The following is a 27,422-nucleotide window of genomic DNA, read 5'->3' as shown; positions in this document are numbered from 1 at the left end:
CCATACCACCAGGTTTCCAATCACCATGACCATCATGAAGACGATAAGACACATAGTCTGTCCTGCCACCTCCATGCAGTCCCACATGGTTTCAATCCACTCTCCACACAGCACCCGGAACACGATAAGGAAGGAGTGGAAGAAATCGTGCATGTGCCAGCGGGGCAACATGCAGTCCTCTGAAATCTTACACACGCACTCCTTGTAGTTTTTGCCAAACATCTGCATGCCCACCACAGCGAAGATGAACACGATGATGGCCAGCACCAGAGTCAAATTTCCCAGAGCACCCACAGAGTTACCGATGATCTTGATGAGCATGTTCAAAGTCGGCCAAGACTTGGCTAGTTTGAAGACTCTCAGCTGTTTGAGGAAAAGAAATTATATATATATATTATATATATCAGATTTTAATCTTATCAGTTACTGACACATGTTTTATTTATAGACCACCAACAGGCCTAGTTTCTTAGTCCAAAAAAGAAAGTCACGTGTTTATATGTGTGTGTCTTCTGATGGCCATCAGGGGTTGACTACTCTGAAAGTCAGATTGTATAGAAGTGAATACCAGCAGCCCATAGACTCTTTTCTGCTTTTTCTGCTTGTATGAATGGGTGAATGAGGCAAGTTGTATAAAGTGCTTTGAGTGCTCAGGTAGAGTAGAAAAGCACTATATAAGAACTAGAGATGGACCGATCCGATATTACGTATCGGTATCGGTCCGATACTGACCTAAATGACTGGATCGGATATCGGAGAAAAATAAAAAATGTAATCCGATCCATTAAATATCACGAAAGCACCTCACAAAACTTGCAACACGCCGTAACTCACCTCAGAACGTTAGCATGTCGGAGCAGTATGCATCACGTGATAGAGCGGCTGTGGCATGCGGGACCTGTGGTCTGGATAGCATTTGGAGCTTCGCTAGCAACCTGGCATTTCATCTCCGACAAAGTTATCCCCGAGAGAAGTAAAGCAAGTGTGTAAGTCCATTTCTGAATGTTTGTAAAGCATTCCTGCGTTAAGCTTAACGAGCGACTGCCTCTCGCTCTCCGGCTGCTACTTCAATCATGAAACTGCTTAAATGATCAGCTGATCGGCTTTTCTGTCGCGAGTCCGTCTTTGTTTTTGGCCCACTTTGCACCAGAAAGAGGAAACCAGCGGCTGAACAACAGCAGCACGTTTAAGCTTGATAAGCTGTTGTTAGAATTTATTTAATATTACTTTCTACACCAGGATCTTTTTCTACGTAGCTGACGCTGGTAACTGTGCAGGGGCGGATCTAGCAAAGTTTAGCCAGGGGGGCTGATAGGGCATTAACTGGGAAAAGGGGGCACAAAGACATACTTTTCTTTCTTATTCTCATTTAAAATGTCGAGCTTTTAATAAATAATTATCTGACACACAAAGTTTTAATTTGATGTAAAATGAATAGAAGTCAATTACTGTATATAGTGACTATTAAGTCTAATATATATACCCTAGTAAGCTATAGTACTTTTTCCTTTGGGAAGGTACCATCTGTGCAGTCTGCAATTTTGTTGAAGAAAGATGTTGAATCTATTTAATATTTCTTGAAAAATAATTGATTTCTGTTCATTTTTTTTCACACTGCATCAAATTAAGGTTGATTACGTCGATTAAGCATCATGAGGTGGCGCGTGAGGGGTGGTTCCCTATTTTTTATTTATTTATTTTTGTTGTTGCTGGGAGTTGGAACCCTATTAGTTAGGTTGCTTAATATTTACGCTAAGTACTCTTTAAAATACCAGAATAGGGAGGATGGTGTAGGTCTAAGTTTATTAGATTGATCAGTATTGCTGAACTATGAAATATTTTTTTTGTATACAGGTATAACAGAATAGCTTTAGTGTAGTTGTTGTTTTAAACTTGAGTATGAACTTGCAGACTTGCAAAATGCAGCAAGATATTTTAAAAAACAGTTTTGTTGATTAAAAAACACTATATCGGATTCATATCGGTATCGGCAGATATCCAAATTTATGATATCGGTATCGGTATCGGACATAAAAAAGTGGTATCGTGCCATCTCTAATAAGAACCAGTCCATTTACCACTACCATCTACTTTTCACGTGATTCATTGTACACATTTTCCTGATTGAGTTTAGTCACACAGCCCTAAAGACCGATCAGTGATCATCTGGCAACCACCGGTCACAAGAGAAATGTATTCCCTGACCAGTCACAAATGTTTACGCAGGAGCGTGCTAGAAGTCTCTCTGAAACTGGTTGCTAGAGCCACATTAATGCAGGTCAGTGACTGGTCAGCGACCCCTGATTACCCCCTAGGTAAAAATATGTATTCTGTGAATGGCTGTCAAGTAGTTTCTACAGGCTGCTGGCAGTTGCTAGCGTGACACTGGTCAAAAGTGGTATTGGTTATTGCACTATAGAAAATGCCAATCTCTATGCAACTTTTGCAAACTACCCATCAAGCAATAGTGATACTGTGAGAAGTGGGACGCCAACCTGAAGTTGAGCACATTTGCCTTCAAAGAAAAAGTTGTATCTCTTGAAATGTGTTGGTAGCAATGGTAAGGACCAACTGTTCTCCACTTCCAGATTGCACGATGGTACTTACAGTTTCACTACAGCTCGGAGAATAAAATGACATGTATTTTTATTTTATTTTAAGACAGTGTCTTGGGCAACCACAGCAATCTGCTCGCAGCCAAAGCATTCACAAGAAGGTTTGGCTTCTTGTGAGCAACACCCTATTTGCAGCAGATTTCACCTGGTGACAGCCAGCAATGACTTGCCAACTGGCTAGGAATGCACATTTGTAGTGACCGTGGGTTATGAGAAGTCACCAACCAGTATCTTAGCCTGTGTGTCTGAGGCCTTGAGACATGCAGTGCCCTCAGTTTCTCAGAGAGATCCACTGCTTTCTTAGTGAAAATCCTCAGCTCAATATGAAGTCTGCAAACCAATGGGTGGCCATGTCCATGTTTCATATGCAATCCTCATTTTGAGTGAGACAAGTTGTTTTTGTGCTTCTAATTACTTCTTGTCTTTTGCCACATATTACATGAACAGATCTGTTTTTCCAATAACTTTAATAATCTACTGAAACTACAATCCAAAAACAAGCATGTTAGGCTAAGTGGTCATTTGAAATTTCAGTGGGAATAGATGTGAGGCAGACATCAGAATCAGAATCAGAATACTTTATTCATCCCGAGGGAAATTAGGGGTTACAGCAGGCAGCACGCTAATGGCGCATGTGCACTCACAAAGGAACCTTCTGACCAACTAAAGTGCTTAAAGTGCATTAAATTAAGTGATGTGTTAATGTGTGAATGTGATTTGTAATGTAAACCACTGAGTGGTCAGTCAAGTCCATTACGTACTTGTTGTCTCTCTTTACAACTAGCAAAAGTCAAAAAGCTAATCGGATGAAACAGGGAGATCTCACTTTACACCAAAGACAAAAGTAACTTTCAGTGATGCCTTTCATGTGCTGTTATTACATCATTCCCTCATTATTAAAGAGAATTTTTTGAAACATCTTGGTGTTATTGGAGACTGAGGCGTTCTGAACCCAGCGTATCTGTGAGTGATCTTACCAATCTGAAGGACCTGAGTACAGACAGCCCTTCAACGTTAGCCAAGCCAAGCTCCATCAGGCTGAGGCTAACAATAATGCCATCAAAGATGTTCCAGCCCTCCTGGAAGTAATAGTAGGGATCCAGAGCGATAATCTTAAAGCACATCTCTGCTGTGAAGATGCCTGTAAACACCTAACAATGGGGAATAAAAGCAGTTTTAAATCAATCTGGATTATAAAAGATGACTCACAATGACAATGGTTCTGGTTTTGTCAAGTTTAAGTGAAACACAATGAATACTTGCCAAGTTTCCCACAGAAAGGACATTATCAAATTCTTCTGTCATGGGGTAATGCTCCATGGCCATGAAAAGGGTGTTGAGGACTATGCAAATTGTGATTGCTAGATCCACAAATGGATCCATGACCACCATGCTGACAATCTCTTTGATTTTCAGCCACGCAGGACAACAATCCCAGATCAGGCCGGTGTTGGCAAATCTATACCAGCAAGGAGGGCATTTTTGTCTCGACTCTTCAAGTTCTGGAGTACAATAAAAACATCTTCATGAGTTTTAATGGGTTCAGAATGCAGTTTGTTTTATTTCTCTGGATTTACAAATGTGTATGACCTGACCTTCCATAGTGTTGGTGAGGATACTGGCCACACTCATGGCTCTCTGTCGGCCACCTGGTTCATTTAAATAATCCATAGATGGCTGGTGAAAACCCGACCGCCGTTTCTTAAGCTCAGTATCTGTAGTTGTCCCCTATAAAAAACATACAAGAAAAAGAAACACACACTGTGAGGCTGTCTTTTTAGTATCGCTGCAATACACGTTGTCATTTAATGCACCAGAACTGTTTTGCTAAACAATTTTTCTTTTTTTGAACTTATTACAACTTAGATTTCTACTTTGTAGCTTAATAGCACAAAATTTGTATAATCAAAATATTTAAAGAATATTGATTAAGTGTCATAATCATACACAGCACTATATACGTATTATTGATCACAACTATCTGCTGATGTGCATCTTCCTCTTTAAAGTTTCAGTTGTTGAAGATTTTAATTACTTATTACTTAAATTTCTTATGTTAATAATAAAGCAAATTATCTGCAAACTAGTAAGTATCTTTAGCTAAATAAAGTATAAAATAAGCATTGAAAAAGCAGAAAGCAGCAGAACATAGAAATTCTTACACTACAAGTAAAAGTATTTTAAATCTCCACTCCAGTGAAGTACTCAAGCAAATGTACCCAGTTACCTTCCTTCTGGTTCTATCTGATCTCTCATGCAGTAGTGTTGGGTTTTGTAAGATTAATAGTACTGTTGTACAATCCTGCATCATTTACAGCTACAGACCTTGTCAAGAAATGTGTACCAATGTAATGAGAATTTAATATGACAATATGATATCTCATATCTATTTTTCAACAACAGAATAATGAGGAAATCAAATAAAGGGAAAGGTATGAACTGGAGGAAGTCAATGGGAAAATAAACCATGAAACCGTTAAGTCACCTCAGGCAGCAGGAGACCTACAGGAGAGGTTGTTACAGAAGTTCCACCGACCAGTGACACCACACCGTTGCAGTCTACTGCACAGTGCATCTTGCCATTGGCGGGCAGCATTATCCGAGGTGCTCCGAGGCTGGTCTGGCTAACGGCACTGCACCGGCGCTCGAGGCGGCGCGGCAAGAACAAGGAGCCCCGGCGACTGTCGCTCTCCTCAAAGGTGCTGTGCTCGTCATCCGCAAAGTCGTTCTCGGAGCCCATGTCTCGCGCCCGGCCACGGAAGCTGAAAAGACTTGCACGGCTGTTCCTCCGAGGTGAGAAGATTGAGCCACGGATACTGAGAAGAGACTGGGGGGGGCGGAGATGGGGTTAGATAAGTAAGGAAAGTAATTATAGAGGACATGAAGGAGAATGCAGCATCTAACTGAACCTGACTGAAGCGTATGCATTTTCTACCCGTGTACTTCTGGAAAATGGTAACCTCCAGAGCTACAGCCAACATGAGTTTACACTAATGAGGTTAGCTTAACTTAGCGTAAAGATGAAATAGTTAGTCTGTCTCAATATATTCTCTCTACTGGCATCTCTAGGCCTCAATAATAAACAAGTAATGTTTAGTTTTTTTACCCCATTAGAGATGGATCTGTTCACAGTCTGCAGCTCATTTAGTTGCTGGTATGGTTAGTCATACAATTCTACATAATTTCATTAAAAATCTTACCCAGTGTGGGGTTTGGCCAAGCTTACAAGGGATGACCTTTGAAAGCTGATACAGATCTGTATCTATTTCAGGAATTTTTCAAGGATTCTTTGACATTGCAAAGGAAAAGCAAGACTGTTCATTTTACATCACTTCTTCACAAATGCATACTGATTTGAATAAATATTAGACAACACTGTCTTGATTTTATTGAACTCTTTTTATTTACCTGGTTGGGTGAAGAGCATCTCTTCTCATAAGAAAGCCTGTTGGCATCAATAGAGAAACGGAAGCTGGACCTCTTGATGCTGTCCTCAGACTCAGATTTGTGGAACTTGTCACGGCACCCCCTCTCCTCCTCTTCCTCCCTCTGCTTCCTCTTCTTCCGCCTGTTGCGTCGCTCTTTGGCGCTTTTCGAGCTGAGCTTAGATGTCCCTGAGGAGGACTCGGAGGTAGGGCGTCCTCTCCCGCTGTATTCGCCACTCTCTGTGGCTGCTGCCGCGGCAACCTGCCAGCCAATCCGAACACAAACACAGTTGTCATAGCAACCCAGCGACTGTCTCAGAGGCTCTGGCAGACTGAAGCGGAGGAGAGTAGCCTGGCAGCTGAGCGCAGCAGCAAAAACAGTAACAGCCAAACACGTCTGATACCTTCTAAAAATTGACTTTTGTTTATTTCCAGTCAAACCATTCTTGCATTTATAACATTTTTCAAGAAAAACAACAAACTGTGTGGATGCTTAGATACTTAGTTTACAGTCTTTTTGAAATTAAACACATTGTCTGTTTCATTGGATATACCGTTATTGGGATAGGAATGTCTTGGAAATGTGTATGTGCTACACTTCAGTGTAAAACATATAATTATATTTTAGCATAAGAATTTAACAGTCTCTCATGGCAACCCCTCAACCTCCTAGTAGATTTATCTTTGGTATCAAGTCCCTTTGAAAGCTCTTGAGTTTGGGTGTCTGTGTTGCCCTCCTGCCCGTCCGACAGGGATACAGAAATACCCCATCAGCCTTTTACTGCTGAGGGGTAATAAAAACATCTGAATGCTTGAGCAGAACCACTGAAGGAGAGATCAGAGGTGGAGAAGGAGCGCTGAAAATGCAGCTATGAAATGACTCATGTACATTAATATAATAAGGAAGCAAGAAACAAGCACATTAGAATGTTAAACAAATACTTTTTAAAAATGAAAATTAATGTATTGGTCAATGTTTGATGGTAGAGTTATACTATGAAAAAATGACAGTGCCATTATAGAGTGTAGTTTGCAAACTAATCAGCAACATCCTGTGAAGATACCACTCAACTCAGTACCACTGGCTGCTTAGCTATGATGCATCTGCTGCAAACAGTGCTGAGACCAATCAACGCAATAGAAACGAAGCCATTTGACCCGTTTTATTTCAAGTGTGTTCATTTATAAGTCGAACAACTACATTATTTAATTTGGCATCTAATATTTTCCAGTCAACCACAACAGCAAATCTCCAGAGTTGCCTGGGCCTCATTAACAAAAAGGCGAATAAAAACAAAGCTCCCAAACTTCTCTTTCCTCAGCAGTTTGAAACAACATTAATTAATATGGACAGTTATTTAACAATAAATGCCCACATGAAAAAAATGTCAAATAAAATTTCTCAGATAATCATTATAATTAAATAGCTAAAGAGAGGAGGTTACTTATACAAGTAACCTCTTCTCTTTAGCTTTAAAGTATTAGTTCTAAAGAAAAAAGATGAATGTCCTGCCTGTGCCTCCTCCTGCTGTCTCTTCAGCTGCTCCAGCATAGCCTGGAACTCCTCCTCTTTCTGCTGGGCCTCCTCGATGGTGGCCTGGTTTTGCTCGTCATAAGCCATGGCCACCACAGCCAAGATCAGGTTGACCAGGTAAAAAGACCCCAGAAAGATCACCAGCACGAAGAAGATCATGTAGGGCTTCCCTGCTGCACGCAAAGTCTGCAAAATCCAAAACAGCTGGATTATTTTTAAAACAAGAAAACAAGAAACGGGCACAATATGCATCCTTTAGTCCTCAGAAATAAGGCACAGTGATGCTGTAGAACAGGGGACCCCAATACCAGTCCGCGAGGGCCGGTGTCCCTGCAGGTTTTAGATCTCACCCTGGGTCAACACACCTGAATCACATGATTAGTTCATTACCAGGCCTCTGGAGAACTTCAAGACATGTTGAGAAGGTAATTTATCCATTTAAATCAGCTGTGATGGATCAAGGACACATCTAAAACCTGCAGGGACACCAGCCCTCGTGGACTGGGATTGGGGACCCCTGCTGTAGAGGCCTACCCACCTGCTGGTAGAGGTTTTCCCAGTAGTCTTGGGTCATGAGGCGGAACAAGGACAGGAAGGCCCAGCTGAAGGTGTCAAAGCTGGTGTAGCCGTAGTCTGGATTGCGACCTGCTTTCAAACATGAAAAGCCCTCTGGGCAGACCCTTTGAGAAAACAACACTTTGGATTAGATGTACTTTTTATATTATTTTAAAAGAGAAGTAATAAGAGTAAGTTTGAGGGATCAGAACCCTGAAATTTAGTTATTATTGTCACAATGCATACTGTCAATGCAAAGTATAGTAGAACAAAACCTCTGTCCATACCTCTGTCCATTCACATTTCCATTCTGACAGATAGAGACAATTTACTTTAATGACACTGCTGCATATTACAGAGTATCACTGTCCCCCCCCCATGCTACGCTATACACGAGCCTTTACCATCATAAAAACAACTTCAATAATCAATAAAGAGAAACAGGAACTCAATAGTGTGGATGCTTAAGCATCCACACAATTACACAGTACAAAACTACCTGCTCAATCTGACTTGAGACCTGGAACAAAGTGTGAGACAGACATTGAAAATAACTAAGGAATTTTCCATAAACAAATATAAACATTTGCCTTTAAACCCCTGAGATACTGCAGTAGTTAACATGATATGAAAGATAGCATTCAAAGGACTTTAATAGGGAGTCTGGCCTTACTTAGAGCTACTTAGAGTTACTCAGCAGATCACAAAGAAGAAGAAGAAAAAAAAGGATAAGTAATCTACTAACACAAGTACAGCACATTGACACGCATGATATAACCTTAGATTTTACACGTTTACCCGAGGATAGAGCAGCAGTTTAGATTCCTGGAATGCTTCTGCACAGTGGCAAGTGTCAAAACTGATTGTGTACGTATACTAAGCTTTGTGGTGTAGTCTAATTGGCCATATAAATAAAACATTTTGAGTCTTACCCAGCACCACTGCCATTTCCACAGAGCAGAGCATCCCTACGGCCAGGGAGGTAATAGTAATTTCCTAGAGGGTAGAGGAGATAGAGGGCTGGTCAGTCACAACAACATCAAAGAGCCATGAGCGTCATGGATATGAGTAATGGTGGCAAAAGAAGGCCAATATGCACCCTGTTGGTTTTTCTTCAGTTTTAGCATATGGCTTAAAAGTCTGAAGGAAAGGATTTGTTTTTACACTACTCATCTGTTTGGTGGTTTTTCATGATGTAAGCACATATCATCATTTAACTGTGTAATAAGTATATCAGTTATCTTTAAAAACAAAAATGTTTTTTAATCCCTTTTTCATTTTAGGTCTTAAAAGAAATGCAAATGTAATCTCTCTGTATACATCTTCTTTTTCTCTGGCTTGTTATGTGATTGTTGTGTAGCCGGTGCATGTCTTGTTGATAACCAGTGAGTCACCCTTTTCTAACACTTTAAACTGCTCATGCCACACAGATGGGCTATGGGAGAATGATGAGAGGTAGAGAGGGGGTGAAAGTGGAGGGTTTCATTGTTGTGGCGATTATCTGGCACATTTGCCACATTCTCCCACCAGCTCTTGTTGGAGAGCGCAACGCCTGCTCCCAGCCATCGCTGTCACTCTCTATCAAGGCAACAAGTCAGCATGCCTGACCTCCCCCCACCACTCGACCATTACCGCCACCACCCTGACCTATCTCTGACTATAACCAGCATCTAGGGTGGGAGAGTTGACTGTATTTAACCCCAATGAGCGCCTGGCAGACACGAAACACTTTCACCAATTCATTTGGCTTACTCTCATCATTGATGTACTCTATCCAGTCGAAGGAGTTTTTTGTGATGTTCTCCATGAACGTGACGTTCTCCACCAATGTGATGTTCTCCACCAATGTGTTGTTGCTTTCATGTGTGTTGTTCAAAGTTGTGTTGCTGCCCAAAGGAATGCGCACGCACTTCTGCCTCAGGTTGCCCATGAAGAGCTGGAGGCCGATGAGGGCAAAGACACTGAGACAGAACACGGTGAGGATCATCACATCTGACAGCTTTTTCACTGACTGGATCAGTGCACCAACAATAGTCTTCAAACCTAAATGGGAGAGAAGGCAAGGGGGTACGGGAGTAGGAGTGGAACATCGCAGAATGATTAACGCCTGCTAATTGCAGCCACTAGCTGGTAAAGAAGCTAATAACAGCTTACAGGAGAAAGCAGCCAAAATGATCTGCAGTGGAGGTTCCTGTATGAACTACTTGCAGTCATACTGGAACCAAGCTGACACAGACCACTGCTGATCATGAATAAACCCCTAGAGAAATTTATGTATTTCATGCCCATTACAGTGCTATGGTTTTGGGGTCTCTGGGAGAATGATCATTAATAAGTCATTGCTTTTATTTTAAACAGACTGTCACTGAAACTATTCAAGTGAGCTCTTTTTTTGACAGTGCATAGTACTGTGGATGGGATCATTGAAAACCTGCTGCTGCATGCATTCAGTGGAGTGCAGTATAAATTGGAGTGTGACTTATCCTCTGAGACACAGAATGGTCTCATGAATTTCTTAGACATCTGGTTTGTAAGGCATAAAGAAAATGGGCCACCACATACAGGGAAGACTGCACCCCAGCCTTTTTATGTTGAGGAGCTACAGTTTTGTTTATGTGCTTCAGAGATGAATTATTTCTGCATGTAACCTTTGAACATTTTGTTTGTGCATGGTGGAATCAAGTCGTATTATTTATTTTCTTGATGAAAATTATATTATATAGACTGGAAGATGTTAGCAATGTTTAGCAAACCCACACTAGATTGATAAACTTGGTAGAACATCAAGTTTGATGAATAAAGACCGTATGATGATAACACAAACCCCTTGGCTCAGTTCCAAAATTCTTCTGCTACAACAAATCTAGGCTTTCATTGGAACACCAAACACTTTATCTGGCACAATTAACCTCCAACTTTTCTATTTATGTTTTTGACCCTGATGGCTGATATGTTTTTTGATATCTATATATCGCCAGGTTAGCTGGCATGACTGTTAAAGCCTGGTATTTATCCTTAACCTTAACTGAGAATGATATCTGCTCATCTAACTCTCACCAAGAAAATGAGAACGTTAAATCTCTTAACAAAGTAAATTCCCATAACAGAGTGGTATTACATAGAAGACTGATGAGATATTTACATCTCCGTTCTTTAAACAACCATTTTTTTTCACAGAACCGTCTTTTTTATTACCCTTTATCACAAAATGTGTTCCAGTTCCTGAAAAATACCACCATGCACCAGCACTGCTTGCACTGTCACAAAAGAATGAGCTCACTGTGTTTAACTTGAGTCTGAATGTAGCTATGAGAGCTGCAAAAAGTAATAGAAAGGGGAAATAGATGATGGTCTTTATCCAAAGAGTCAGTGCCAGTTTTTGGCACATAAACCGGTTCACATAAACCGTTCAACAACAACAACAACATTAAAACCATTTATCTAAGACTGTGCAGGGCACGACATGGGACCTCCAGGAGAGCCAGTCTGGCTCTGTGGATGTGTGGCTTGCTCCAGCACATTTAACAGATGTTTGATGGATTAGAATCTGGAAGCCAAGTCAACTCCTTGGGCTCCACATTGTCTTTTTAAGGAATGGCAGGACACATTGGGCCTCATTTTCTAATATTTGCCCTGACCCCCTAAAAAGAAGATTTATGACATGTGTGCTTGTCCTGCCTGCATGGAGTCAAAGTGGAAATGAAAAAAGAATAACATACTATAAGATAAAGAAGAAAACAGGCAGAGGGTATGGAGCATGTGATCTGTCAGGCCAAGACAAGTAACTCACTGCAATGAAAAAAAAAACCCTTCCTATTCTTCAGCATTTCTGGGATAGTGCCAAGAAGTGACGACACCCAAAATACTTTATGATATGATAAAACGAGATGCAGAATACGAATATGCTTGGATTTGAAGGCTAAAGCCTACAGCTTTCTGTTAGTATTTTGATTTTTGTATATGCAATTTACTTTATTGCCGATTATGGTGTTTTGGTAAAGTGGAAATAACAGCCAAAAGGCATCATAATTATTTTAATTATTTATAATTAAAATAATTATTAGTTTTATAATTATAATTTATAATTTATTAGTAGCAGTATTTATTTTAAATACTTGTGTTTAAATTTCCTAAAGGGATAGTTCATAATTATTTAATTTTTCCATAAAGAAATGACAAATGTAGGGACAAACTATTGAGAAATCCCTGACTTGTGCATTAAACATTCATATACACAAATGAGGGCCATTGTCCTGCTTGGGGAGACTGCTGTTGCCATGACAATGATCAGCTAATGTTATCGTCTGTACCTGTCCTGGGTTCTATTGTTGTTGTTGATTAGCATATGAACGTTTTGTTAGTTTGCGCTGTGAATTGCGTTAGTGTTAAGAATGCCGTTACCCAACCACCACTCACCATACCACAATTTCTCACAATTTCAAACACACAACACTGAACAAGACATGCACAGGAAAAACAAGGTAAGGAGGAACCCTACACACGTAAGTGCTTACCACCAGAAAATCGGCTTTTGCAATGTCTCATGCAAAAAGGAAAATGAAATAGTGCACAGAAATCTACTCTTACGGCTCCCAAGGCAAGAATAGATTCCAACCAAAAAGAATTCTGCCTTAAAGGATGTATCTAAAAGCTAAGAATCGTGTCAATCTGTGCAGATTGGAGCCAGATTCCAGCTTTTACTGGCCTTGGGACGAAGGCAGCACGAGGGACGGCTTAGCTACAGTGAGATGAGCTTGGGGGAGGGGGGGGTTGGATGTTAGCGCCAGTTAGCCATTAGCATTTCCCTAACGCCATGGGCCTTGATGGCTCTCTCACCTGGGATGACTGATATAGTTTTCAGGGCTCGCAGAACCCTGAAGGTTCGCAGTGCTGAGACATTGCCCATGTCCACAAACTCTGTGACATATCTGTAAGGGAAAGGAGGAGGCAGACGGGAAGGAGGGGGTGGGCGGGGATGTGGGGCATTTCAGGAAAGGTGTGGCACAAACACACATGCGCACACACACACACACGCACGCACACACACACACACATGAGGTGTGACAAGACAAAAAGAGGGTCGTAGGATGGGAAGAGGGGAGAGGAGGGAACGACAAAAAGTCACACACAGGACAAAAGGGAGGAGTGCTGGCAGCAGGCGCGGCCTTACCTGGTATTACTGAGATAGTTTTCAAAGCTCGCAAAACTCTGAATGTGCGCAGAGCTGAAACATTGCCTAGGTTTACAAACTCTGTTATATACCTGCAGGATTAAATGCACAGTTACTACACAGCAAAGAACAGGCAAACCCAGTGAGAAACAAAACTGCCCCTCAGACAACCATTACCAACTACAGACCTCTCTCAGACACAATAAGATGATAGTACTATTACATTACGTGCTCAGCGTGTAACAAATACTACGTCTCACACACACACACACACACAAAAAAAAAATAGCACTGTAATGCCAAAGGCTGCCTTTTATAGTTGTAAGGGAGATAGCAGAAGTCATTGAGGCATGAGACTAATATGGGCCGAGATACACAGTGCTTTGGGGCCTCACATCCATTATAACAGAGCAGAGTTAAGATTCTTGGCCACGATTTTAAAGCGTACATGAATAAGCTGCAGATTGCTGCAGTGCTCTCCATTTGATCTGTTCTTTTTCTCACATTCAGTGTGCCTTATTAGGCTGCTGGGCTAATTAAAAGCATTTGGCCTTGTAATCTACGCCATATCATGTTAAGCTGATCCTAACTGTGTTTGTCATAATACTTACGCCATGAGGATAACACTGAAGTCCAGCCAGTTCCACGGGTCTCGCAAGAAAGTGAACTTCCCCACACAGAAGCCCCTGGCCAGGATCTTTATAAGGGACTCAAAGGTGTAAATCCCCGTAAATGTGTACCTGGAAAAGAAGGTGAAATGAGTTTTTCTGAGCATAAGAGGTCCTTATAACAGCTCTACTTGCCCTCTGACTGTGGATTTAACAAAATCTGCTTACTTTTCGAAAAAATCCATTATTAATCTAATCAGGCACTAAATAGTGTCTGTTTTGTATTATTTATATGTAGATTCTTAGATGGAGTTTCTATACATAGCAGACTGGAGTAGGGTTGGGTCTGGCACATACTCGTATTTAAGAGGGAATTTTAAAACCTCGATAACAATAGAATCTTATGAATCACAAATTAAGTAATTATCAGGACCGAGCGCCAGGCAAAAATAGTCCTGATTTGAAGAGTGTTGTCTCCGTGTGTCCAAAATTAACTGAATAGGGACAGCGAGAAATTCAAAAATAAACAACTGGTAACTTACTCTACATTCTTGGCCCAATCTGGGGGATTACTGAGGGTCATGAAAGCACAGTTGGTCAGGATCGTGAACATGATCAATATGCTGAACATCGTGGAAACAAAGTCAAGGACAATGCAGTATTTGGGCACTTGAAGCATATATCATTCTGTTTGGTACATACAACAAGCTCTGACAGTTAAACAGCTGAAACTGATATTTCCTCATCCATCGCTGTCATAGTACACAGTACTATATCTTTTCTTCGACAGCTAAGCTGCTGTAAGGACTAAAAAAAAAGTCTACTTAAAAAGTCTGAGCCAATCATGATATTTAGTGTTCATCAGCAGCCCATTTAAATCCCTCTTTTGTCTGATAAACCCTTTAATCCAAATCAAGCTGCATCTGTAGCAAACTCTAAAAGGATATGAGTGCACTAAAACTTTAATAGCTATCCTCCTCAGAGGATTGAAGGGACTTAGGATGTACAAAGCAGGAGTGGCATTGAAACGGAAGATTGCCTTCCCACGATTCAATACTATGAAGGTCTGAAAGAGAGACAAAAGAAATCTGGTTAATATCTGTGTCATACAAAAACCTCATTCTTTTTCAAAAGACCTAAGAGACCCCTGTGCATGTGTGATTGGTTATAACGGTAATTAGGACCGTGTTAGGCTATGTCCAGCTGGATGAGTCCACCGCAGGCAGGACATGTCTGGCACCACAGTCCTACTGGCACAGCAGCTCAGATTAGCATTTAGCACCTCTGTTGGCCCAGGCTTTAAAAGACTCTGGCTTGACTAACCACATTAATGCTGCACTATGGTTTACAGTTCAGTCTGTCCATGTGCTAAATGTGCTACAGTTTGATAATATTGCGTGATTTAAAAACAAACCCTGTTCGTCTGAGCCACAGATTCAATGCAACCTGCCTTCAGAAGAAAACCTGAAAAACCTTGGCGGGATTTTAGACATGTGGGAGGAAACTCTGCCCAGTCGTTCACTTACAATAGTTTGTTCAGAACATCATGCAATTAACCTCAAGCTTTTATGAACTGCAAAGCTTGAACTAGAAAATGTAGACCTGTAATGTATCAAAATTCAGTGCATGAGTCATACTGTAATTGAAAGCTAAATTGGTGTACTTAATGATACTTTGAGGCCTGCAAAGCTAAGAAATTGTGTTAGAGTTATCCACGGATGTCCATTTGGATGTTATTCTTTTACAGCGGAACGTGAAGCGATGACATTAATAACACACCTTCTGACTGCTATAGTAGGGGTCGATGTCCTCCAGAGGAGTGGACACCAGGCCGGGAGGGATGTCCCCATAAATGAAGGGGAGAGATTTCCCCGCCTCCACATCGCTGTTGGGCTTGGGCCCATTTTCATCGTCGCTGTCGCTGCGGCGCTCCACCCGTGGTCTCTGGGCCTCCTCCTCGGCGATGCGCCTTTCGATGGCGGCCAGCGACTCGGGGACGAAGGGGCGGAAGCTGTCAGGTCCGGGCGGTATAAGCAGCTGTGCCATCTTGTCATCCTGCTCCTTCAGAGGGAAGCGAAGTGCTCAGCTGGGATAGGTAGCTGCAGGGGGAAAGGCAAGGAGAAATGAACCAAGACCTAAAAAAAGCACCAGTGGGAGGAGTGAAGTCATCTACCTGGGACATGTTATAATATAGTACGAACAGGTGGAACTGCTACCTGTGTAAATGATTTTAATGACGTGTGAAGCTGGACCATGTGACATTTCTGGATTTATCACTGACAGTTTGCAACTAGAATGTGAGATGGGCAAAGCATTATGAGCACAAAATGCTTTTCCCCCCAAATACTGTTGTGATTATTAGCAGAAGAGAAAACACTAATGACACACAGCATCTCAAAAAAAAATATTAGTTCCTCTATTTTTAATATTTACTAAACATGACCAGCTATACTTTGCTAAAAGAAGGATTTAAAGTAGGTCATTTCTTTCTGTAGGGAGTAATTTAATTAGCAACAGACAACATCCTGATCCCTTCGATGAGTTCAGACCGAATACAAGTCAAATTATAGCATTTCCTCATGTACGTCACCTGAGCAGACTGCCAACTTATATTATTTAATACACATAGATGCAGAACTGTTGGCTGCTGGTTACTGGAACGCCATATCAAAGCAGCTTTTGTGGAGGCAGATGTTTATACCTTCATACTAGTAAATATAAAAGCATAACTCGTTGTACGTGTGATATGGAAGACTTGGGTTAATCTGGGTTTTCATGCGGAAATATCTTATTTTGATTATAACAATAATAGCTATATAATATCATCTTTAAAGGGAGAAAAATGATTTTTTGATCTCTGCTGAATGTGTAAGTCTGGAATGAACAGTCACTATTTTTATGGCCACTAGAATTCTGGCTCTTACAGGTTGCAATCTGTGTACCACAGCCAATGTCTCAGTTAACCAATCGCAGATACTCCTGATCTCAACGCACTGTTCCACAGAACCAGTTTCTTCCATTCCAACTGCTCCACCACCACGGATGAGACCAAAAAACAGGGACAAGATTGCAAACCTGCAAATGGCTGGAATTGGGACCATCAGCAAGAAGTTTGGTGACAAGGGGCGAGCTGTTGGAGTGATTATTTTTCAGAAATGGAAGACATATAAAATGACTACCAGTTACCCTTGATCTGGAGCTCCATGCAAAAATCTTGGCTCATGTGGTGATGATGATTATGAGAAAGGTGAAGGATCAGGCCAAAATAGGATGAGTTCATTAGTAATCTAAAGGTCTTCTTGGTTAGACCGCAGCCACCTAGGAGACCCTGTTTTTTCATGTCTCTTTTGTGCATCTAGTCTTGGTTAATAAAGTAGGTCTAAGGTAAAAGCTGTGCCATGTGCTGAACAGTTCTTATGCTACCAAGCTAACTGATAAACTGCCATCACAGGGTTTACAGCGCTGATATCAGAGGGCAGTGAGCCCATTTTCACATATGACTACATTACAGTCGTAGCAAAACCAGTTTTGGCCAGAGACGTTAACAGTTCAACTATGTTTGCTAGTTGTTTACATTTCTGTAAATGTTTGCACTAGTGAAAAGATAGCTGTAGAGGGACCGGTGGCATATAAAGTAAATGGAAAGCTGGTGCAAATTCAGGCATCAGTTGAAAAGTCTGCAGAGAAATAAAAGGCAGACCTTTCCCTAAAACATCCACTCTTATTATATATTTCACATCTCTATCACTTTATCATGCTGTTAGAATGATAGCCAATTTAGACATTTGCTAAAGTTTTACAGAGATTTCTTCTTCTTTTTATTATTATTATTGTTGTTGTTTTATTAACTCATTCACTGCCATTGACGTCTATGCCAATGGCTGGCAGTGAATGAGTTAATTCCATAGAAGATCCTGCAGAAAGGAATCACGTTGATGTGATTCATTCAGTTCAGACTTAGCTGTGTTTAAAGCGTTAGGAAAATGCAGCAGGTCTGACCCAAAGGATAGTCTGCCATTGTTCCGCCAAAAAACCCCACTCTTATTCAGACATGTTCGATTACCATCACAATTAGGCACATATATCATATTTTGACCATGCAATCACTATTATGCTTCTTATATGGTGACATGAAACCAGTTTGCAAAGATTTGGAAGCATTTGAAAGGCTGGGAGAGAAAACGTATGAAAAGAGCACATTTCACATGCAAATGGTCCTGAGTGACTAATACTAAATTGAGTGCCTCATTGTATAACACAATAGTGTGGCATTTGCAGTTTTTATAACCAGTGAATGACAAACAGGAATCATCTCACAATCATCACATGGAAAATAATAAGTATGATCTGGTTATAAACCATCAATACACTTTGAGACAGAGGCAAAAAAAACAACAACAACTGTCTCTGACTACAAGGTAAACTATTTAAGCAAAGCAGGTCCCAGTCTTCACTGAGGCAGTCAAAAGTGGCACTGAAGTCAGTGACATTCCTTCAGCTGATTCACTGGGACACAAAAGTAGCCAGCAGCAACAGAGGTGGTCAGCAAAAGGAACAAAAAAAAAAAGGAAAAAAAGAGTGTCACTGAAGAGAATATTGGTCTACTTTTTTTAATGCTGCATTCTGCCATGTGGAGAAAGCAGCATCTGCAGAATGAGAGGAGCCACTGTCCTTTTACTGCTAATTAATTGGCGGACAGCCTCAAATTAGAAAAAAAAAAGCCTGTTTTTCCAGTGACTTTCAGCAGAAACAAATGAAGCAGGCATTAATTACAGGCTTTTTATTACTTCCTCCCTCAATCAGCCACACTACCCGATTCCTCCTGCCAACCATCTACTGTACCACCCTTCACACCCAGAGGCCCACCCTGTTCCCACAGGATGGAAGGGAAGAAACACAAACAAGATTTTCTCCCCTGCCAAAAAAACTAAAAAAAACCTTGATGAGCCATTATTAGCTGGTTCACGGTGCCGCCCAGTCGCTGCAGTCTCACAGGTGGGTCCTGTTCCCTGTGGGATCTTATACTGCCACAGAAAACAGGAACCTCCCCTCTGGCAACCTCAAAAGTGAGGTCTCCTTGAATCATCAGCTTTTCTTCCTTTTCGAAATGGAAATGGAGGACCTGAAACTGCCACACTTGGCTGCCATCTAATTTGCCTTCCTTTTTAAAAGGAGGTAAAAGTAAAAAAATGATTTTGTTTTTTTTTTATACTTAGATCTTAAAAACAGGGGAAAGTCTGGAATGCAGAGTCATCCACTAAGAGTACAGTGACTAAGCCAAAGATGTCGGCAAATATGAGTTTACCAGATTTAGACTTTATACTCATGCCTATCAAACCAGAGCTAACCTAAATCACAACCAATATGTAAATCCAAACTATTCCCGATAACAAACCAATACAGGGTTATTTGCTTTCTTTATTAGAGTTAGAAAGGTTAGATAGGAAGACTGACGCCACTGTGGTGTCTAAATCTGAAGCATTTGCTTTATTTATTTATTCTAAAGGAATTTATACTATATAACCGCTGTCAACTTTCATGCCATACTCAGATCTGGTACGAGCTGATTGTTCCCAATTTGAAAGCTACCTTCTATTACTATGGAATTTAAACCTTATTTTAAACCAGTGACAGCTTTAAATTACGATCACAAGCCTTTTCAACTAATCATATAGACATTATATTTTCTTATGGTAAGACATTAATAAAAACAAAAGAGACAGTGGTTCAAACTCCACAGTTTACTGGAAAGGAGAATTAGAGAACCCCAGAGAACACACACACTTCCCATAAAACACATCTGCTTGTGTCCCAAAAACTGCCTCGGGATCCAGTGTTGTGACATGTGGCCTGACAGCTTGTCTAGCATGAGATGCTGGGTGGTGGATTGTTAGCTGTTCTGCCTTACCAACCCCACAGCCAAAACATCCACACCCACTTTTGAACTCTGTTATCAGTGTGGTCATCCCTGGACTCACCGACAGAAACCGAAAACATATCATGTATACATTTCTGACAGTGATCTGATTCACATGCAGAAAACTCTCTTTTGTGCAGTATTACAGAGTCTCATCTAGGTGTGTCATGCAATTCAAAAAAAGAGCCTGTAAAGGAGATTTTTAAAGGGTTAGTATTGGACACTCATTGCTGTGGGCAAAAATGCTCTTTACATTTGAGGATTTAGTTCCTCCAGTATCAGCCAGAATGTCTATCAAAGCCTGAATGACATAGGTGTGCCAGCACTGCTTTAGGACAGCTTGGAAAAATGACTGAACCTGTCCTTTAAGGTGCCTTTCAATGGCTCCCCTGAATGCCCTTGAGCAAATATGTTAAGTCTCCCCCCATCAAGAGCAGACGGTTCACTGTCCATGGTGCTAAACGCTAGAGCAGCTGCCTTAGAAAACAAATAAGTGGAAACCTGCCTGAATGTATCAGATATTTTGAAAGCAGCATACAGCTTCTGTACAGACAAATAAACCCACCTGCACTACTCAAATAGAATGATTTTAGCTGATTTGGCGTCAAAAGGTCCTGTTGTCCATGGTGTTTAAAGAAGAAGAAAAAAAACGACTACACGAGAAAACACTGAGATTTTTTTTTTTACATGATAACTATATGAACACACAACGGCTCCCCTACTGCGTGTTTATCTGGACTTCATAGCCCTTTGAAAATGCTCTTAACCGTCTGTGATTGGCCAGATAGGTGAGATACGTGTATGCTATTTTGCGTATTCATTTTTAACCCACTAATGGCGACTGGTAGAGAGACTGGCATTGGTTGGAAGTGGCTTGCGAAGCTTATTAGAAACCAGAAAAAAAAAGAGACGGCGTGTGTCAGGCAGTACCTTAATTGTTTCAAAACGAGAAGAGGGGGCCGCGGCAGTCGTCGCCATATTGATGATAACCTCTAGCTCTCCGGAAAAAAACGACACTTTGAGTTTTATATTTCGAGTGAGCCGCGGCCATTATGTCCTCACTCCCTCCAGATACGCCACCAGCAGCACAATTCCCAGGAGCCGGGAAAATGAATAAATAAATAAATAAATAAATAAATCTTAACACACACAGATACGGTAAGCGACCGACCGAGGTTGACGTGTATAATTGTTCCTGCCACCCGACCAACACCCCTACAGGTAAAGTCCGGGGCCCACCTGAGGGTCGAAGCCAAACAGGTATCACTTAAAGTCGTTAATCAGATATTTTTATCTCTTGCTCGCTCCTTTTCACATCCACAATTATCCACTGAATGAGTCTGGGCGTGTCCTTGGCAGATGTGTGTCTGCTCCTTGTAATCAATCCCTGACACTGACAGTTTCTGGTGTACCAATAATAAATACGTCGGCGTTATTGTCGGTTGACACCTCAGTTGTTGGCTTACCTCAATGAAACCTCTTTAAATGCAGTCACCCCTTTGCGTCACTCCTGTCAGGAGTAAGCAACATTTTCACACTGAAGGGGCCTGTAAATAAGAGGGCTAGTCCCTCCCAGCACGTCGGTGAGGATGCTAATATTTGAAGCCCGTGTTTGTCACGACGTGAAGGTTATCTGTCATGTGTTATTCATTTTTCTTTCAACATTTGTTTGGAAATGGAAGTAAAATACACAACTTAAGCTCAAGACAAATATAAATAGTATATTTGGTGAAGACTGCATGTCTGCGTAATTAAAACAATCTTGAAGAAGGGGAATATATGTACACACACACACACACACACACACACACACACACATATATATATATATATATATATATATATATATATATATATATATATATATATATATATATATACATATATATATATATATATATCAGCAACACGGGCTTTTAATATATCTATCTATCACCCGGGCAATTAGTGGAGGAATATCAAAACTGGAATATAAAACATTAATGTTGATGCCACAGACTGCTCAACACAAGAGTTCAGAAAAGTCTTATTGCCTCGGACAAGAAACATCTAAAATGATGGGGGACCCTTCTCAAAAGATGTGAACACTCACCACCATTACGGTGCCCAGCAGGTAAGGACCCTGAAGGTAGATCCCATATTCCTCAGAATAATCCCTTCTTCCAGCGGAGAATCACTCAGTTTAAGATTTGAACGCTTTCCTCTTCCTATTGACAAATTCCGGTCGATGCTTAATAGCTTATTATTTAATAAGGACTCGTCTGATTTCTCCCTTTTTTCTATCCGCCCTTGTTGGCCATGGAGGAATCAATCCGCGCTTCCGGTTGGTTAGACATCACAGACTGGGAATGGATGTACTCAAAGCTGTGACTGCCGCAAGATGGCCTGAGCGTACACTTCTAGAAAATACAAGTGAAAGAGAGAGCCAGCAACCTGTTGTCATCCACAAACGTTAAGAATTTGAAATAGAGATTCAGAATGTAAAAGCAACGCTTTATATTTAAGTTCGTACTATTTTAATTTTCCCGTTTTTTTAAAGTATGGGTCTTTTGGATTGTTATTTTTCATAAAGCTATATCGACATATTACAGTTATTTGGCTGCAAAAAAAAAATAAAACATAACAAATGCTCTGTGACTTTGTTTCTATGTTTTTCGGCAGTGGTTACACGTTTTTAATTTGGCTTCAATTCTATTATCCACATTAGTTAAAATGTGCTTTTACTGCTTGTAATGCGCAGGTTTTGCTCACGTTCAGGTTGTTGTTTCGCTATATAAAAGGTAAATATTTATAGATTGCTGATAATTTGGTGAAGACGGAGCGGAGATTAGGTTTTTCAGACATGTGCGTGCTCACGTGCAGACCTGTACACCCCTGTGTGTTTTTCTTGTAGATTTATGACACCTGGTGGACAGACTGTGTAATTACATTGAAGTTCGATTATGTAACGCCTATATTATGGAAAGTTTGCTCTCCTCTGTTGTTGGAATAAAATGGAGCCCTTGTGAAACGAGCGTAATCACAGTATGGAGTAAGCTGTCACCTTCACAACAGGAAATACAGCCACCATTATAATTAAGTTTTAGGTGGCATGAAAGTTGCATAATCATAGCTGAGTGAACAGACAGGTGGACTCCATTTGGGAAATGAAAAAGAGTCACTCCTCACAGTCACTATGAGCAGAAGTGGACACACCTTTGAGCTCAGTGTAGCATGCAGGGAGTTTCACTTCACAATGAGAACACAGTTAACGGCTGCTCTAAACACATTTTAACAATCAGGTTAAGTTGCTTTTTAGTATGTGGAAATTTATTGTATTTGTAATGTCACGTTTGTTTTCTGTTAATAAAATTAAGAGTAGACTATCCATCCATCCTCTTCCACTTATCCTTATCAGGGTCGCCGGGGCAGGGGCTGGAGCCTTAACCAGCTACCACAGGGAGAGGGGCAGGGTACACCCTGGACAGGTTGCCAATCTGATACAGAGATCGCAGATGTTGTTAAATCGGTTTGCACACTTGATGTAAATATTCTTCTCCCTATATTTTGTGCCTTGAGGAACAAACTCCCAGAAATTTTCAACAGAATCACAAAATTCTCTGAGTTGCGATCTCTTACGTGCAATCTTTCTGCTGTGCTCTATGTGTAAATACTGTCAGTACAATGGAGGAACACCTTAGTAAAGCTAGCCCCAAGTACAGTTAATAAATCATCTCAGAGCAAAGAAAACAGAACCAGCAGCAGCTTGCCTCACATGCTGGTATCCTGTCACTTTCCTTGTCAAAGACTGGAGGTTTATCCACAATGTGCAGGCGCAGACAACAAGGACACGTTGCTGGCCTCTCAGCTTGACAAGCTCCGGCCATTGTTAACGGAAAGGGACATAAATGTTGCTGTTATTGTAGCAAATCAATTACAGCAACAACAGTCAGTTGTGAGCATAAGACAGCAGCAACATTGGTGAAAACAGGCTTTATGTCACAATGCTGGTTGAGATAAAAGATAGATTTCTCTTTGGTAAGTTTTAATCAATATTAATTTTTAGATTTGACCAGGCAAGCACTGCTTGCCTTGCTTGTCCTGACAGAATGCCGCTGAGTCAAACCAGCACGACTTGAAATATTTATAGCTCAGCTGCAAAATAGCTAATATGCAATGTAAATGCAAATGTAAATAAACAAGCTCATAACATTTCATAACAGAACTAGAATAATGTTAGATTCAACAGAGTTTATGCATATTTATAAGTACAGACAAATAACAATTTGTGAAAAATGAGTACAAAGGGCAAAGGAGTACAAAGCACAGTATGGTTTCAGGGCAGGCTAGCCACTACCACATGAGCATACAGGCTACAGTCAGATCCAACCCTCACTGACGAGGTCAGGTTTTACACATCAAAATGAGAGCAGTCAAAAAAACATGTACCATTTTGAAGCCATTCCCATTCAGATGAAAATATATTTGCATGAGAAAACAGATCTGGGAAGTTGTGGTTTTTGATATTGCTGGCAAGCTAGTATATTTATAACTTAATGTCCTATTATAATTACATTTAATTGTGGCTAACTTAAAACTTAAAAGAAAAATTTCTTACCTAGAAAAAACTGATCAAATGGCTCTTTAAAGTGTAATTTAGACACAATGCCAAGGAGGAACACCACCAGCAATAATCTGAAAGACGCAACTGTTGCTGCCTATCGATTCTGGGAAGTGAAATGTATTTCAAAACAATTCGAATTCCATCGTTCTATGGTTAGAAACATTTTTCACAAGTGCAAGACATTCAAGATCAAACTGTGCAATGCTCAGACTCTACAGCCCACAGACTGCATAAATGTTGCAAGGAAAAGGCCTTGGAACATTGTAGCACAGCTTATGATTATAAAGTTGCAGCTGAACAAAGCACAAGACTTTGGGGGTAATGTCCTTTGAACAGATGAAACCAAAGTAGAGATGTGTGGTAACAATGCACAGCACCATGGTTGGTTAAAACTAAACAGAGAGCATAACATCATTAACACCTCACATCAGCTCTCAAACATGATGTTGGAGGGGTGACGGTTTGGGCTTCTTTTGCAGGCACAGGACCTCAGATCCTTGTTGCCATTGAATTCACCTTGAAATCCTGTGTATACCAAAGTACCAGAGTGATTGTAGGGTCATTGAATATTGCTGCTACATGGCACAAGCCTTTGAATAAAACTCCACTGACAGTCAGTGATGTAATCAAGACAAGTCATGCAAACAATCTTAACTGAGATAATGAGATTAGAGAAGATTGTTTAAAAAAGTTAAGCTTTCAAAGCACTGAATTGAATAAATAATCTAAAATACTGCAGGGACACACAAGAAGCGCCAAACAATGTTTCCAAAGTTGGGTTCAAATATGTCCTCCTTGGCAGCTCTCTGCGACTGTGCCGTGTTTCATTAGTGGCACAGTGAGGAATTTGGGAACCTTGTTCAGACTGTGGGTTGTCATAATTAGGTTGTAGCCTGTCACTTTGTTCAAAGGACAGGATCCCATTTGGCTTTGTCGCTTTGTGTAAAGCTCCAAATTAGCCCTCTCTCTTTGCTTGTCTTCCTGTTGGACATTTGGGAAAAGTCTAACAGGAAAACAAAAACACTTTTTTGTGTGCCCACACAGTGTGTTTTCAAGATGAATAGAGAATACAGACTGAATAGCACACATCATTTACACTGCTTGATTAAAGGCTTCCCAGGTTTACATAAATTTATGCAAGAATAGCATTTACATAAGCCTACCAACAAATAGAGGATAACATATTGTTGTCTGCATCATCACCTTTTTTCTTACACATAACTATACCAGGGTTAACAGATCTGCTGACATGAACATGAAGTGAAAGCATTTAGTGTAAGGCAACAAGATGGAAACAATGTGACACCTTCTACCTGTTTATCTCACAGTGGAGCTAAAGCTTTGAGGCAAAGTGCATATGTACACATGACATGGCCTTCTTCCATTTCACAACATGCTAAAAGATGAAACAGAGTGACGTGATTAAACATTCTTTCTATTCATCTGTTAGTCATTAACCTAGACAGTCACATGGTGATCTGTTTACTGCAGTCAGCTCCTGTAGCCCACTGAGTCTCCACTGACAGACTGGTGATGAGATTACAAGATTACAGTCGGTGTGGACATGTGTTCCCTGTTCTTAATTTGATTAAAACTCCCACTTAACAGCCTGTTCCTGCTCACCTACTGTATAAAGATGAATAAAGGGCTCTGTGGGATGATGCAGGAGCCTGGCTTGAGTTTCAGTTATTCATTATTGTCTTATAAACATCCTCTGTAAGGAAGGCTTGACTAATCAAATATTATTTAGAAAAAAGAAAATCCAAGAATCCTTCCGTAAGTTAAAGCGATGGTTTATAGCTAACCCTAACCCCATTTAAAAAGAAAAAAAATACAAAACTGTGACTGTAACAGAGATTTGATGGTAGGTATGCAAGCTTATTTTTGGTAGACTGAGACAACAACTATGTCCAAAAGTATTGCAATCATGCGTAGACCATAAACAGACAAAGACATAAGTACTTACTATATATTATAAAAACTTTCTAGGCAGACAGACTTGCTTGAAATAGTTTCCATCTCGGCTCAGTAATAACGTGCCAGCATTTTAACAGTTTTTACCTGATAAAAGTTTGACCATTTGCCTTTTAAATTCAGCTTCAGAATGCTAACACTTGCTTAAAAGCTCTACACACAGACTAAGTTTCCAGGGTCCAGTGTTCACAATCTCTAGGGTTAGGTTTAAGTGTTTATAAACCTTGTTTAGTTAACAAAAAAACTATACAATATTTTAATTGAATCTGAGCCAAATCCATTTGCAAGGTAAACAGCACAGGTGTTAAGAAATTATTGAACTGGCATAGGAGCACAAGAATGGGTCAATTTTAATTCTTGGGAGATCCTGCCCTGTCACCCACCAAAGGATGGTAACAACTGCTTAAAGTGTTCCTTGTGTTATTTTTTAGCTTACATTCCTTGTTCAACGCTCCTACAGCTACTCAACAAGAGATTTACTACATTACCCAGAAGACATTAGCCCTGAGGGTATTGACCCAGCTTGACTCAATTTATAGCACAGTTATATAATGTAGTGGACTAAGTACCAGCAAGAAAATGCAATTTTCTAATGGTGCAAAACACTGTGAAAGACCAGTACAACACTGATGATAGCTGAATCACCACTGTAGCTTAAGTTTGTTTCATGTATTCTGTGCAATGGGGTAAAAGTTTATTTGCATGTATACAGAACAGCACTAGTTCCTGCATGCTATACAATATGATGGGCTCTTGCTGAGATGTCATAATTTAGCCCGACTCAATAGAGAGGATCAGTAGCTTATATGGATTAGAGGGGGTTTTTTTTACAAAATGAGTGGCAAAGTCTTTCAGCACTGATGGGGCAGAGTTTAAAGTTGCAGAATGGTTCACCAGGTTATCACACATGCAGATGCAGATATCAATCCTCCTTGTCCTCCTCAACACCAACACCCACAAAGCATACACACAGTAGCCATGCACATAAACAAACATGCAAAGTGCCATCACATGACTGGGC

General features: G+C 40.5%; 1 protein-coding gene across 3 annotated transcripts in view; it reads right to left on the bottom strand.

Moving 5' to 3' along the window:
* The window catches only part of LOC146547631 (sodium channel protein type 2 subunit alpha-like), a 42,254-nt gene extending 20,078 nt beyond the window's left edge, over window positions 1–22,176 (bottom strand). The window contains exons 1-16 of one of the 3 annotated variants that reach the window (XM_085265649.1): window positions 21,917–22,176; window positions 15,687–16,006; window positions 14,856–14,973; window positions 14,450–14,540; window positions 13,911–14,039; window positions 13,300–13,391; window positions 9,882–10,172; window positions 9,062–9,125; window positions 8,113–8,254; window positions 7,554–7,760; window positions 6,024–6,302; window positions 5,101–5,442; window positions 4,211–4,343; window positions 3,879–4,117; window positions 3,593–3,766; window positions 7–363 (exon numbers count right to left, since the gene is read on the bottom strand). In XM_085265649.1, the coding sequence (XP_085121775.1) occupies window positions 7–363; window positions 3,593–3,766; window positions 3,879–4,117; window positions 4,211–4,343; window positions 5,101–5,442; window positions 6,024–6,302; window positions 7,554–7,760; window positions 8,113–8,254; window positions 9,062–9,125; window positions 9,882–10,172; window positions 13,300–13,391; window positions 13,911–14,039; window positions 14,450–14,540; window positions 14,856–14,973; window positions 15,687–15,953 (2,925 nt within the window). In that variant the 5' untranslated portion in view covers window positions 15,954–16,006; window positions 21,917–22,176. Of the gene's footprint in view, window positions 1–6; window positions 364–3,592; window positions 3,767–3,878; window positions 4,118–4,210; window positions 4,344–5,100; window positions 5,443–6,023; window positions 6,303–7,553; window positions 7,761–8,112; window positions 8,255–9,061; window positions 9,126–9,881; window positions 10,173–12,965; window positions 13,058–13,299; window positions 13,392–13,910; window positions 14,040–14,449; window positions 14,541–14,855; window positions 14,974–15,686; window positions 16,007–21,916 lie in introns of all 3 variants that reach the window. The other 2 variants (XM_085265648.1, XM_085265651.1) reach the window with 2 other exon arrangements.
* Window positions 22,177–27,422: the final 5,246 nt, after the last annotated feature.

The sequence above is a fragment of the Mchenga conophoros genome, linkage group LG23, assembly GCF_057382185.1.
Source record: "Mchenga conophoros isolate Kocher_MC1m ecotype Shallow Benthic linkage group LG23, M_conophoros_male_GT1.1, whole genome shotgun sequence".
NCBI classification, from domain to species: Eukaryota; Metazoa; Chordata; class Actinopteri; order Cichliformes; family Cichlidae; genus Mchenga; species Mchenga conophoros.
Note: the sequence above shows the minus strand (reverse complement) of the source record. Positions and strands in the feature narration are given on the sequence as shown.